At 45.0% G+C, this 13,675-nt stretch overlaps 1 protein-coding gene across 8 annotated transcripts in view; it reads right to left on the bottom strand.

Moving 5' to 3' along the window:
• NADK2 (NAD kinase 2, mitochondrial) overlaps nucleotides 1–13,675 on the bottom strand; it is a 65,002-nt gene that overhangs the window by 19,099 nt on the left and 32,228 nt on the right. For 2 of the 8 annotated variants that reach the window (XM_025213527.1, XM_025213525.1), the window contains one exon: nucleotides 5,790–8,793. The exons of 3 other annotated variants lie outside the window; for them this stretch is intronic. In XM_025213527.1, the coding sequence (XP_025069312.1) occupies nucleotides 8,655–8,793 (139 nt within the window). In that variant the 3' untranslated portion in view covers nucleotides 5,790–8,654. Of the gene's footprint in view, nucleotides 1–5,786; nucleotides 8,794–13,675 lie in introns of those variants that run through there. 3 more of the 8 variants (XM_025213526.1, XM_025213528.1, XM_025213524.1) reach the window with 3 other exon arrangements.

The raw sequence follows: 13,675 nt of genomic DNA, 5'->3' as shown, positions 1-13,675 counted from the left end.
CCCACCCCCTGCCCCCCCCCCCAGCCCCATCAATGGCTGCCCTACCCAGCCCCAGCTCCCAATAAAAAAAGGCCCAGACTCACTGGCTCCTGCCAGGTGGGGGTGCAATCCCTGCTGTCCTGCGCTATGTGGGGGGGGGCTCTACCAGGAGCCCCTAGAAGCCCTGAAGCTGCTGCAGCAGCTGGTGAGTGCCAGGCTTTTAAAAAAAAAACCAGGAGCCCGGGCTGAGTGGGGCAGCCATGGTGGGGCTGGGAGAGCGGGCAGGGGATGGGGCCTGTTGGGGGTCCCCCCATGGTCCCCTCGCCCCACCTCCAGACCCTCCTCTCCCACCCCCTACTTACCAGCATGGAGTCTGGGTCCAGCTCCCTGCAGCAGCGAGCAGGGACTGCCCGAATCTCCAAAGCTCTCTGAATCTCTTCTGAATAGATTTGGACCTTTTTACTGGTCTCCTGATTCAATTCAGATTCGGAGATTCGGCCGCCAGATCTCCTCCGAAATGAATCAGCACCTGAAGCTTCGCACACCCCTAATGTACAGCCATAAAATAGTTTGGCTAATAGAACGTGAAGCACTCACCAGGAGAACCATCTAGACTTTTCCTGGCCCTGTCTTGGTTTCCTTAAAGGTGACAAATTTCCAGCAGAGTTGCATACATCATAGTGGATATTAACTTTGCCGATTCTCAGTTAAGTGGCAGAATTTGGAATTGTCCCAAGTTTTCCTTGTTCCCTATTTGTACGGGTGTGTTGAAGATTGTTAACCTTTTCTACAGTTCTCATTTTTAAGGTTCATGCTCACAGCTACTGACAGGCTGTAATATGATTCTCTGTCCTAATACCCCACTGTTATCTGAACTCCTGCCTCTTTTAGGGAGCTTTAAATGAACTTTAAAGCTTTAAATGAAGCTGTTAATGAACTTTAAATGAACTTTAAATGAAGCTTTTAATGGGCGAAGTGTTCTGAGCAACTCAGTACATCTTTTAAAAAGTTCCAGACTTTGAGGCATCAAGGTTCAAGAATATCTCAGAACTGGAACTGGTAAATCTGATCAAATGATGGCTCTTGGGCCTGCTCTACAAAGTACTGTAAATTGTATTTTTATCTCCATCCACTGTTACCATAAATATTTTATTGTTTCTAATAAGATATACAGTATGTTGTATGACATTTACTGTGCCTGCGTGGGGCAGGCAGAGCCCTAGAAGGAAGTTAGTGCCTAGCAGGGCTGTGCAAAACAGCTCCATTTCGTTTCGAGGTTTGTTTCATTTCGAAAGCACCGTTCCATTTTGTTTCGTCAAAACTGTTTTGCTGTTGTTTTGACGCTGTTTCAACGTTTTGCCCATAGGCTATAATGGGGAAGCATGAAACTGCCTATAGCTTTGTCATTTCTTGCCTGATTCAGATTAAATTTGCAGGGATGGTAGCCCTTGCTGAGGCCATGAAGCCTGCCAGGTTTCAAGGAGATAGGTACAGGGGTTTCTGGGAAACTGCTTCTCAAACTGTTCAGAGCAAAAAACGTGTGTCATTTGTAAGTGTGAAGCCATAGAGAAAGCTCAGTTCAAACAGTGCTTTTTATGCTGTTTTTGTCCCTCTCCCAGAGCACTGGGATTGGAAGTGACCTCAGGGAAGGATCACAGTCACTGGCCAGCTACACAGTCAATATGACAGCAGTCCTTCCCCCTCCCTCTCAGTTTCTCTTTAGCTGCAAGCAAGCCCAGCTTCAAAACTTGAAATGTTTCAAAACATTTTGACTGCTCTTGTTTTGTTTTGAGGCTGTTTCAAAGTCTTTGGTTTCAATTTCACTGTTTCAAGCTCGAAATGCGTCAAAACTGCATCAAAACAAAACAGCCAGCGAAATTTTGCACAGCCCTAGTGCCTAGTATGTTGTAGTGAGGTTAGCTTGTGTGTGGGAGAAAACCCGATGCTTTTATTTTACCGACTATTGTTTCCCACTCAAAATGTCAAACATAAAAAGAACTGCCAGAGGAAGATGGAGGCTGGAACATAAGGGGAGAAGTCAGAGATTTAGGTATAATAGACTGAAACGACAGCACAGGAAGGAGATGGAAATAGTAGCCATGGTTGCAACTGCAACAGTTTTAGTAAAATTACAAAGGGAAAAAGCAACAGGAATTGGCAAAGGCCTAGATGGAAGGAGTCGAGAGAATTGGCTGGCATAGGCGAGTATCAATGTTGCCAACTGGGATGGAGAAAGTAGGGGAGGAAAGTTGGAAAGATAAATTTGCTTCTGACATGTTTTACTACTTGTACCAATGCTTATTATGCAGTTTAGAAACTTGTAATTAGAGGCGTCACATAACAGATAAGAACAAGGCAGTGCATTGAGGAAAGGTGGCTAGAGACAGTTGTAGCAAAGAAAGTAGATCCTCCATCAGAAGTGATTTATGAAAGGAAGAAGTAGTACTCTTTTTCTTTGTACACCAAGAGGACATCTTTCTGACAAATGACCTTGGACTGAACTACAGCATTTGGCCTCTGCACTGCTGCTCTGACCAGACCATGGTCCCTTCCAGTCTCAATTATGCATGGCCCATCAAACACTACAGTTGCTGACCATCACCACTCATGGTGAAGGAAGAAAATTACTCTGACTTTTAGAAAAATTGCTTACCTAAATTGAATGCTAGCCAGCTTACCAATATTGAACTCTTTAAAAGGGCAGCATTGGCATTAGTGGTCAGGAATTAAATCGTGCAACATTACGTATTAATGTATTAAATGAATTAAATCTTACAATAATTTCCTCTGGTTCTAATCTGCATGCATACAACCACCATGCAGGGATGTCAGTCTAGTGCAGAGAAGAGGGTGGGCCTATCAAAAGTGTTCCCAACAGCATGTTGTATAACCAACGGGTAGCTCTTACTTCTTTGCGCTAACCTATTGATATTCTACTTCTAACAGGATGCAAAATGAATAGAGCCGTAAGACTGAAGCTATAATACAGTTCTGAACCTTTCCAGCATGTTAATGCACAAGCCGCAATGCTGCTGTCAGTGAACCTTTGCTCCAGACTGCTTGGAAGTTTGACTGACAAGTTTAACATAGGAAATATGAAAGTGCCTCTGGCACCTATAAAACAAGCAAGTAAGAGCTTCCTGGTTATGGAATGGCATTGTCTTAATTTTAAACTGGGAAATTAATCTGTTGATTATCTTTACTCTAAAGCCAACATTTTAAACATCAGAAGCTACACAACACATTGTAAACTTTTAGTTACTAAATTCCCAACCCCAGGTACTTCTAAGACAAGGCAAAAATACAAAGCAAGGAACCGTTTAAAACGTCAATTTAGAATCAATTATTCTGCATTAAAAAAAAATAAACACTCCAAATTTTTAGAGCAAAGACTGTCAAGTTCTAATTTAACCACATGTCAAAGTGGTGTTAACTATGGCTTAACAGAAGCAAGCCAAAAGTTCTGGACTGAGCAGGCTGCTGAAATGGATATGGTTCTTGAAGTTACTATCAGTTCAGATGAATAAATCACTGTTCAATTACAGTTTTGTGTCTTGCATATATACTGTTACATAGAATTCAGTCTAGGGGAACACAGGTTTTTTTGTTGCATAAGAGTACTACAATTTTTAAAAGCTGAAGTTTTTTACTTCCAAAAAAAGATGCAAGCTCCTGTACCGATTTATCCAATGTAGATTCCCAACTCCATCCTATATTCTAAATTAGTATGAGCCAACACAATTCTATCTAATTTACTTTGATTTGTGCACTAGGATTAAAACACAGGAGAAATGTTATTCACTACAGTGGCAAAGCACCACTTGCAGTAGACTGACAGCAGCTCAAGTGTATAACTCAATTTTATTTTGTGATGAGCAGGGATCTGGGTTTTCTGTTTCCCGTGGAAAAACAGTAAAGCTGCAGATTTCACCTTTAACTAGAGGCAAACATGGATTTCTCGTTTTAGCGAGAAACCCACAGATTTGGCTGTTTTGCAAGGAAGGTGGTGAGACGGGGAGGCCAAGTGCATGGACATGCACATGGTCCCACGCATCCTGCAAAGCAGATCCAGCAGGTAAGTGGGGGTCGGGGAGGAGAGGAGGATTGAGGCCCCTGTAGGGAGGGAGCTGGGCAGGGCTTGGGGCCACAATGCACAGCTGCAGGGCTGTGGGTAGCTTGTCTGGGGAGAAAGAGGGGGAGGGCTGGCTCCCCACTGCCACACACTCCCAGGGCAAGAGGGACCCATGCCCCCCAGATCTGTGTATGGGGCTGGCACAGGCTGCAGGCACAGGCTCCCACCCTGCTTCCCTCCCCCAGGGCCTTGGGAACCCAGCAGGCATGACCTAGCATGGCAGGGAGCATTGAAGCTGCACAGAGAAGCTGCTCGTTCCCTGCTGCCCTATGATGCACCCCTTGTGCATGCCGCTGCTTTGAAGGACACAACCCCGTACTGCTACCCTCTCTGCAGCCCCATGTGCAGGGGGGGTGTTGCCACAGCAGCACAGAGCTTGTAGAGGCAAGCAGCTTCTCTGCATGTCTCCAATGCTCCCTGCCACACCAGGTTGCGCCCACTGGGCTGCGGAGGCCCTGGAGGAGGGAAGCAGTGCAGAGCTTGCAGTGACAAGCAGCTTCTCTGCATAGCTCCTCTGCTTCCTGCTGCACCGAGTCGTGACCACCAGGCTGCAGAGGCCCAAGGGGAGGGTGGAAGGGCAAGCAGAGAAGCTGCTTGCCCCGCAAGCTCTGGTGACACACCTCCTGTGCTCAGAGCTGCAGAGGGCAGTGGCGCGGGGTTGCGCCCCTCAAAAGCAGTAGGATGTGCAAGGGGGTGCATCTCCAGGGCAGCAGGGAGCTCACAGTGGCGAGTAGCTTCTCCACGTTACATTGCTCTTCCCTGGCGTGCCGGGTGGCACTCACTAAGCTGCGGAGGCCCTGGGGGAGGGAAGCAGAGCAGGAGCCCATGCCTGCAGCCTATGCCTGCAGCCTGTGCCTGCCCCATGCACAGATCTGGGGGACACAGGTCCCTCTTGCCCCTGGGAGTGTGGCAGTGGGGAGCCAGCCCTCTCCCTCCCCTGGACAAGCCACCTGGGTCCTTAGCCCTGGCAGCTGGGGGCTCTCCTGCAGGGCTAAGGGAGCAGAGGCACCAGGGAAGGCTGTGGGGGAGAGGGACAGTGAAGCATGAGCAGGGCCAGGGGGCTGTGGGGAGCCTGAAAATTTTAATCAGGGATTTTTGGTTTTTTGAGAAAATGTGCACTTCATCATAGAATTTGCAATTTTATAATCAGGGAAAACCAAGATCCCTGGTGAAGCCAAATGCTATGTCATACCAAAAGCTAAAGGCTAGGCCATGATTTGGGTCTATATAAATTTGGAAGCTGCTGCTTTTCACCCATGACAAACTCAAAGCAGTGTTCCATCCGGTTTAATCCATCTCCTTAATACAGGTTTCCTTTGATTTATGCAGTACGTGCGTTCCGGGAGAATGCTGCATAAATCAAATTTGCATAAAGTGAACCTACTTCATAATGTAAGAAATAGGGACAGGTTCCCCTGTTGGCTGCTCCCAGGGCTGGCTGGGGTGGGTGCGGACAAGCAGAGCCCCGGACAGTGCAGGGTGCACCACTCACCTCCGCCTCGGCTGCCGACCGCCGCCCGGGCGCGCGGGGCCCTGCGCCCAGCCACTGGGCTGCGCTGTGCCCCACCCCCGCCGGGGCTCTGCCTGTCCCCACTTACCTTAGCTCCTGCTGCAGCTGTCCTGGGAGCAGCTGATGCTAACTCCCTGTAGCCGCTGGGCTGCACCATGCCCTGATGCAGGCAGTTGGCGCCAGCAGCTCTTGGGGGCCACTGCAGCCAGGGCAGGGGTAGAGACAGGCAGAGCAGCGGGAAGAGATTGGAGCCCCTGAGCCTGCAGCCACCGCCAGCACCAGCCTGGTTGCATCCGGCTGCAGGCGGTTGCCTGCCCCCGCTGCAGCCCTTGGAGCAGTGGACACCGCCTGCTTGCAGGTGCTGGGCTCTGCCACGCCAGGGGAGTTGGGGCACAGTGCCTCAGGGGAAGCAGAGCCCCAGGGGGCATGGCACAGCCCAGCAGCTGCAAAAGGGTGGCATCCGCTGTTCCCAGGGCTGCAGCAGCGGTGGGCAGCTGCCTACAGCCAGACGAGCAGACTTGGCCCAGCGGCCACTGCAAATTTAGGCCGGTCCCAGCCTGCTCTCCAGCTGCAGACTACTCCAGACCTATGATGATCGCATATAAATTTACCTCGCATATAACGAATTTTTGTTACAAAAGGGTCATCACAAGAGAAAATTTGCATAAATTGAACCCTCATAAAATCTAGGGAAAAAACTGTATTACAGCATACTTCTAGCCTCAGTTGTTTAGAGAAACTTTATAGTTTTAGTTGTGTACAGGCTGGAGTTTATCTCTGGTGTTCAACTCGTGGATATATTAGTAAGATCTTACTGGTATGAGGGTCCTTAGTTTAAATTCCAAAAAAAGAAGTTTTTTTAAAAAATGTTTTTACATTAGTAGGCTCTCTCAAGGTTAATGCATTTAAAAATGACATCAGTTGGTGCAGTCACAGTCAATCATGTAAGTGTTTATTCATGAAAATGTTTTACCAAAGCAGTGTACTGACTGGTAGTGTGCAAATACAGTCAAGAGGCACTTTGTGAAATAACTGGAACACACTAGCTCCTGCAATCACAATCTTTTAGAAATTAAGCCATAACATGAACTAACCCTTACTTAAAAAATAAAAATAAAAATCCATGCAGGTTATTTATGGTACATGCAGAAAAGCTTTAGTTTTGTAACATTCAAATCCCAATGGATTCAATGGTTTGTGAAAAGCCAATTTGGCTAATTTGATTCCACTCCCCAGTTGCACTTCAGCAGTCTTTCAAATGCCGAATTTTGTATGCAACACTTCAACCTTCAGAACATTTTTGAAAAGGGGGGAATTATAACCCAAGGTGTGCACAGACTTCTAATTACAACTGAAATCATTACAATGACTCCATCCATTCACCAATTTCATGAACCGTTTTCCTAAAGTAAACTAAGCAGCCATTTTGAAACTCTTCACATTTAAGTTTTCAGACTTTGTACTGAGAGAATAAATTTATTTTCTCATTGTGTTAAAGGGGTAGCCTTCCTACTTTCACATTTTGAAATGTAAACAATGAATGCACTGCAATTAGACCTTCTGACTAGCTCTGCACTAGAAATCTTAGATCTGTAGTGCAAACAAATGTTTTGTTGCTGTAGGTCACATGCAAGAGTTCCAATTCTAGCAAGATCCATTTCTGACAAATTCTGCTATATAATCTATACACTATTTCAGCAGCTATGACCACCTTGAAAAAGGTGGGGCTTAGTTTCTTCAGACTGAAAGTTACTCTTTCGCCATCCAACTGCTTACATGGGGGTTTTTTTGTATATTTTATATTTCTGCAGATAATGAAGTGGTGTGCAGTAGTCAAACACATACAAGCACAGAATTTACTGTAAATTGGTCCTTCCCTGATAAATGTCAGGGCAATAATTTAGCACTTACATTATTTTTCATCCATGAATACTGAAACATTTCACAGAGTGGTTAACTATTTTTATTCTACTGTACAGATTGGAAAATAGATGCAATATTAACCTTGTGCCCCCTCTACTAGAACATAAACATGTTCCACATGTTTGGCAGAAAGATGCATTTTCTACACCTTCACGCAAAATGTAGCCAAACAGCAAAACCTTTTACTTGCTAACTCCAAATATAGCCGTGTTTTAACTCTAACTATACAGATATGCTACTCCCCGTCTGATCTACAGAACACTTGCTGGGCAATTAATGTATTCTTGGAGACAGCATAATTTCCTATGGCTGAAGCAATTTACAGTACAATGATGTCTAGCAAGCGACCAAAAACTCAAGGTTTCAAGTGAATTTCTCTCTTTCCAAACAGAGAAGATCTTGAAAGCCATCCTGCAAAAATGAAAAAAGTTCCTCTGTAGATATTAAAGCATTTTCTAAATCTTAAAAGGTAAAAGTATCAGAGAGTAGAAAAATCACTGAAAGAACCAAAAGATCTCCCACAAGTCATATCACACTGGAGCTGTACAATTCTTGAAAAGCATATAAAAAGCCCATACCTCCATTTTAGTTAGGTCAATGTTAGGATTTATTTACCAAAGTCTTATCCTTGCATCAAGTCAATAAGTCTTGACAGCTTGCTTTCCTACAAAAGTGTAATACATATGAAGGATTAAGAAGTATGATTGAATCAGTCCCAGACTGCTATTAAAAAACTGTACATCTGAATATTTAATGTTAACCACTTAATATTTAATTTGAACCCATCTACCCAATTTAAAAAAAAAGAAGGTATTCTGCCATGTGCATTACAGGTTAAAAAATTAATTTATATTGAAGTTAGATGCAAGACTTCAGATAAGTTTCCTTTCTGTGAGATGCAACAAAGTTTAAAAATCTGTTAGCCAAAATTTCCCCTTCCAAAGAATGAAAAACACTTTCAGGTTTTCCTTTCAAAAGACTCCATCTTCCAGAGAAGCAAACCTTCAAACCTAAAATAATGCAGCCTTCTGATGAGCCGTCCATCTCTGCGGTTAGAGTCCCTTCTCTGGGTTGACGATTTAGGATAGTTTCAGAGAGTATTAAGTCCCTTCAATCTTCTAGCAAAACTGTGCGCAATGCATCCTCTGTATCTATCAATATTGAGGCTACTGCCCCATCATTAAACTCAAAAGAAGTTCCTCCGTCCACAACCATGCATGCATCCCAACAACGGGAACGAACACAAACCCTGTAAATAAGACAAAAAGCTTAGATTTAAACAAAATGAATTACTTCTAAAACAGCCAGAAAACATATGACTGAAACAACAGACCACTTAATAAGCATGGAGGATTGAAGTGCCTTGCCAAATGCACCTGCTAGAAGGGAAAGTTTGCAAGCAGCCTACAAAGTCTGACCAATTGAATAAATGCTGTAGCTCTAAGTTCTAAAACGAAGCTAGAGATAAGCCCATTTACTGTAATACCGACTTGCTTATTGGAAGATCTTTTATGTATCCTGTAATTTGTATGAAGTTAACACAATTCTACCTAAATCTTAGGATACCAGTTAGCACAAGTAGTTTCAATGTTTCCATTTAGTAAGAGCTAACAATTTTCAAACATGAAAAATGTATTTATTCTACATTGTACATGAAACATTCTCTGGCTAGATGGAAGCAAGGCTTCATAAAAAAAATGTAGATACACATGTAGCAACAGATTACTGTCAATGTTATATTAGTACATCATTTTAAGCTGCATAAAACATCTACCCCTTTATAGAGGCAGCTCCTCTGGTACTGAACAAGTATATTGCCATTACCATGTTTTTCTTTTTAACTTACCTTTTAAAGGAGCCCAACAGTTGGGATTTATCCTTTAGACCATATAGAAAGTGAGTGGCATTGAAGATTTTTTTTTTTTTTTTTTTTTTAAATATCACTCTGGCCATAAAACAATCCTAATGGATTTAGTCCACACTCTCAGACATTGGGACTCCAATGAGCAGAGAAAGATTCAAGCATAGACTAAAGAGACTTAGGTGTAGGGCCTGAGATCCTGGAGTCACAGGCCATGTTTATAAGATAATCTTATAGCCCCTACCTGCAGCACCCTCAAACATGCCATGCTTCTTCAGACAGGTTGCCTCACAACCTGGGAGAAGTTTATCTGCTATTAAAGATGGGTAGTTTAGTATATAGAAATAGACTGTCAGAATTTGATCTTTTCTTAAAGACAGCCTCCCTGGTAATCCTGAAGGAAAAATCTGAAACGTGGCCAGTGACGCAGTGATGTGTCTACCCGAGTCAGCAGGCAGCCTGAAACAATAGTTCTGATAAGTTTGAACTGACATAAGCGTGCGTGCGTGCCTCAGGTGCAGCTTTAGATAAAAATGGACACCCCACAACATTGTTCAGACCTGCTACCACACTTCAAACTTGTACCAGGCTGGTCTCATTTCATCGTGTCACTGATTGGGGTGCCCCTGTTACTTACACTCCATGTGAGAGGCAAGACCAGTGAGGAAGCAAGTTTACAGCTGGCCTCCTGTTCCGTTATCAGAGCCCTAACACTGCTTTAATCCAATCCTGCCCATGAGCACCTACATGCAGTAAAAATTACTTTGAAACACTGCTCTACAGTATATTGCATAAAACTTAGCATGTTCTATTATCCTCCAGTAACACACTTTTAAAAGCTGGCTAGCTTGATCTGCACAAGCCTTTTGTTTAACAGGGCTTTCATCTCATATGTACAAAAATAACAGATCAGTGTAACATGCAAATCCAGGTCAGAATTCACAAAACTTTCAAAGACTGACATTACATTTTCTAAGCAAACAGAAGAGGCTGAAGCCCTGACAGGGCCAGGGGCCCAGATAGCTAAAGCCTAAAGGGGATTGAAGCCTGAGAGGAGCTGAAGGCATGGTCAAGCCAGGGGTCCAGAGATGGGATAAAGTCCAAAGGCCTACAGGCCTGTAGGGTCATGATTGAGAAAGAGATCAGAAATAAGTGGTTGAGGTCAATCAGAGAAGAGCACCTAAGGAATAAAGAAGAGGACAAGAGGGTGAAAGCCTGGAAGGAAGGGCTAGAGCCCAAGAAGGGCTGAAGCCAATACAGAACCAGAGGGTCCAGTGAAGAATGATGCAGTAAAACCTGTGAGGCATGGGCATGGCTATTGAGCAGATGGAGGCCACAGTTATAGAAGAATAGAAAAATAGGTGTTAGGATGGACCTCAGGAGGTCATTTAGTTCTTGAAGCAGGACCATCCCCAACTATATCGTCCCAGCCAAGGCTTTGTCTACCCAGGTCCTAAAAGCCTCTAAGGATGGAGATTCCACAGCCTCTCTGGGTAACCTGTTCCAGTGTTTTACAACCCTCCTAAGGAGAAAGCTCTTTCTAATATCTAGCCTAAACTTCGCTTGCTGCAACTTGAGACCATTGCTCCTTGCTCTGTCATCTGCCACCACTGAGAACAGTCTAGCTCCCTCCTCTTTGGAACCCCCCTGAAGGTAGTTGAAGGCTGCTATTAAATCCCCCCTCAGTCTTCTCGTCTAGATTAAATAAGCCAGGTTTCCTCGGTCTCCCCTAGGAAGTCACACCCCCAGGCCCCTCACCATTTTCTTTGCCGTCTGCTGGGCGCTCTCCAATTTATCCACATCCTTTCTGAAGCGCGGGTGCAAAAACTGAACACGACTCCAAACACTACTGGTGCCTGGGATTGTTCTGTTCTAAATGCAGGACTTGCAACTTGTCCTTGTTGAACCTCATGAGATTTCCTTTGGCCCAATCCTCCAGTTTGTTGAGGTCTCTCTGAATCCTAGCCCTACCCTCCAGTGTATCTGCTACTGCCCCCAGCTTGGTGTCATCTGTAAACTTGCTGAGGGTGCATTCCATCTCATCTTCCAGACCGTTGATGAAGAGATTGAACAAAACTAGCCCTAGGACCAACCCCTGGGGCACTCCATTTGATACAGGCTGCCAACTAGACATCAAACCACTGATTACTAATCAATGCCCCTTAGGTAATTAGTGGACATTAGTAAAGCCTTTGGACCACAACTGAGAGAGAGAGAGAGACAGAGAGAGAGAGAGAGAGAGAGAGAAAGACAGGGATTAGGAATAAATGACTGAGGACAGAGAGGAGCACCCAGGGCTCATTCTGAGTCTCCAAGGGCAGCCTTCCAAATATACATGGGACATCTAAAGAAGAATAGTACGTGAGGAAAAGGTGGGAGCCTTGGGAGACTGGGTAGACAGGATGAGATCAGTTTAGCTTCCAGGGGGTGTCATGGCCATCCTCTAGAAGTGGACCATCACACGGCTATTAAAACTTAATTGCATGATAGGATCTCGTCTGGGATCCCCCCCAAAAAATCAGCATCCTACCATGCTATACAGCAGGAGCATCAAATTCATCTGGCCTTGCAGGCTGCACATAGGTGTTGGGAGCCTAGATTGGGGAGCAACCTGAGGCTCCTGGCCCAACATGTTCATACCATACATTCAAAATAAAGCATGATTAGAGACGCATTAAATGCAGAATATCTTTGTGGCCGGTTTGCCATTTTATCACACCATAAATTACTGTACATGTAGCATGTTACAATTTATGGAGTGATTAATGCATTAATCGTGCCACAAATACAATGTCTGCCAGGGGCCTTAGTTATGTGTCCGTGTCCCCTTCCCCGCCATTCAAACAAGGTGGAATTCTTTGTTTTCTGTACACAAATATCTTTGCAAATCTCTATGATGGTGACACTAGGTCCTGAGTTAAGAGCCATATAAGCAGTCAGAGTCAACTCAAAAGCCACAGTGATATATACACCCAAGTGAATTGTGGCATACACATTCCATTTCAAAATTAAAAACAGAAAACCAAAAAACACTCTCTTGCATATATGAATATATAACAAGTTTCTAAAACCCTATAGTCTTGTATAGCTTTATGGATGTACTGTATACAATGGAACATATGCAGAAGAGTTGATATCTGCAGGGCACCACAGGGGATGAGAAGATGAGCCACTTGTAACTTAAGGCCTTGCTACACAATAATTTTAGGCAGCTTCTGGAGTTCTTAACTCCTGGATTGGCTGCACATTAACACTGAAGTGGTTTAAAGCACTAATTATCAGTAATCTGCCTAATTTTGCTCTTGTTCCATTAAGCTATGGCCACTCCCTACAGCTATTCCACCCAAGTTAAAGTCTTTCAGCATCCCAGGACGCAATCGCCCCTCCTGAGTCAGAGCAAGCAGGGATGCTGGTGTGTAGCAGGGCTGAGCAGAACGAGGGCTGCAGCGCCAGAGCACCCAATGGTCACAGTGCCTCACACCATCACTCAGACCAGCTCACTGCTCCTGCCAGGTGGAGTGAGGTCTGCAGCCATGGAGCTCACTCGCTCTGCCTGGCAGGAGCAGCAAGTCAGTCCAGGTTCTGCCTGGCAGGAGCAGCATATGCTGCAACCTTGGAGCTGGCTCACTCTGCTTAGCAAGAGCAGCAAGCTGGACTGGGCTCTGCCTGGTGGGAGCAGGAAGCGCTGGAGTCCTGGGTTCAGACCATTCCCCTCCCTGGGCTCTCCCTGCAGTCATGCCCTTCATCAGTGAGCAAAATGGTGGTGTGAGCCCTGGGCCCCTGCTTCAAAGCCCAACCTGCAGGTCCCCCCGACCCGCTCTACTGGCTCCAAGACACAGCAGCAGCTCAGCATCGCAGAAGGAAGGGGGACCAGATCAGCTTTTTTTTTTTCTTCTTTTTTTTTGGGGGGGGGGGGGGGAAATCAGTAAAACTATATTCTATTTCCATTCTTTGCCGTTAAAAGAAAAACTTGGAGAAAGCAATGTTTATTTTTACCACGATAATGCATCTCCCAGAGACAAAACACTCTAAACTGGGAATAAAGACAGGGGGGAATCCACCCCCCTGAAAAGCCAACCCCTCTCCCCTCTCCCCCCCCCCCAAAAAAAACCCCAACAAAAACAAAAAAACAAACAAACAAAGTCACAGTACTGCCCTCTATTCAAAGAAAATTAATCTTGATCTTTTTGGTTAAAGTAATACTTAGACCAAATCAGTTTCTTGCTCGATAAAAAAAAGTGTGGCTGGGAATATGGGGCCGGGGGGGGGG

This window comes from Alligator sinensis, unplaced genomic scaffold (genome assembly GCF_000455745.1).
Source record: "Alligator sinensis unplaced genomic scaffold, ASM45574v1 scaffold175_1, whole genome shotgun sequence".
Taxonomy (NCBI): domain Eukaryota; kingdom Metazoa; phylum Chordata; order Crocodylia; family Alligatoridae; genus Alligator; species Alligator sinensis.
Note: the sequence above shows the minus strand (reverse complement) of the source record. Positions and strands in the feature narration are given on the sequence as shown.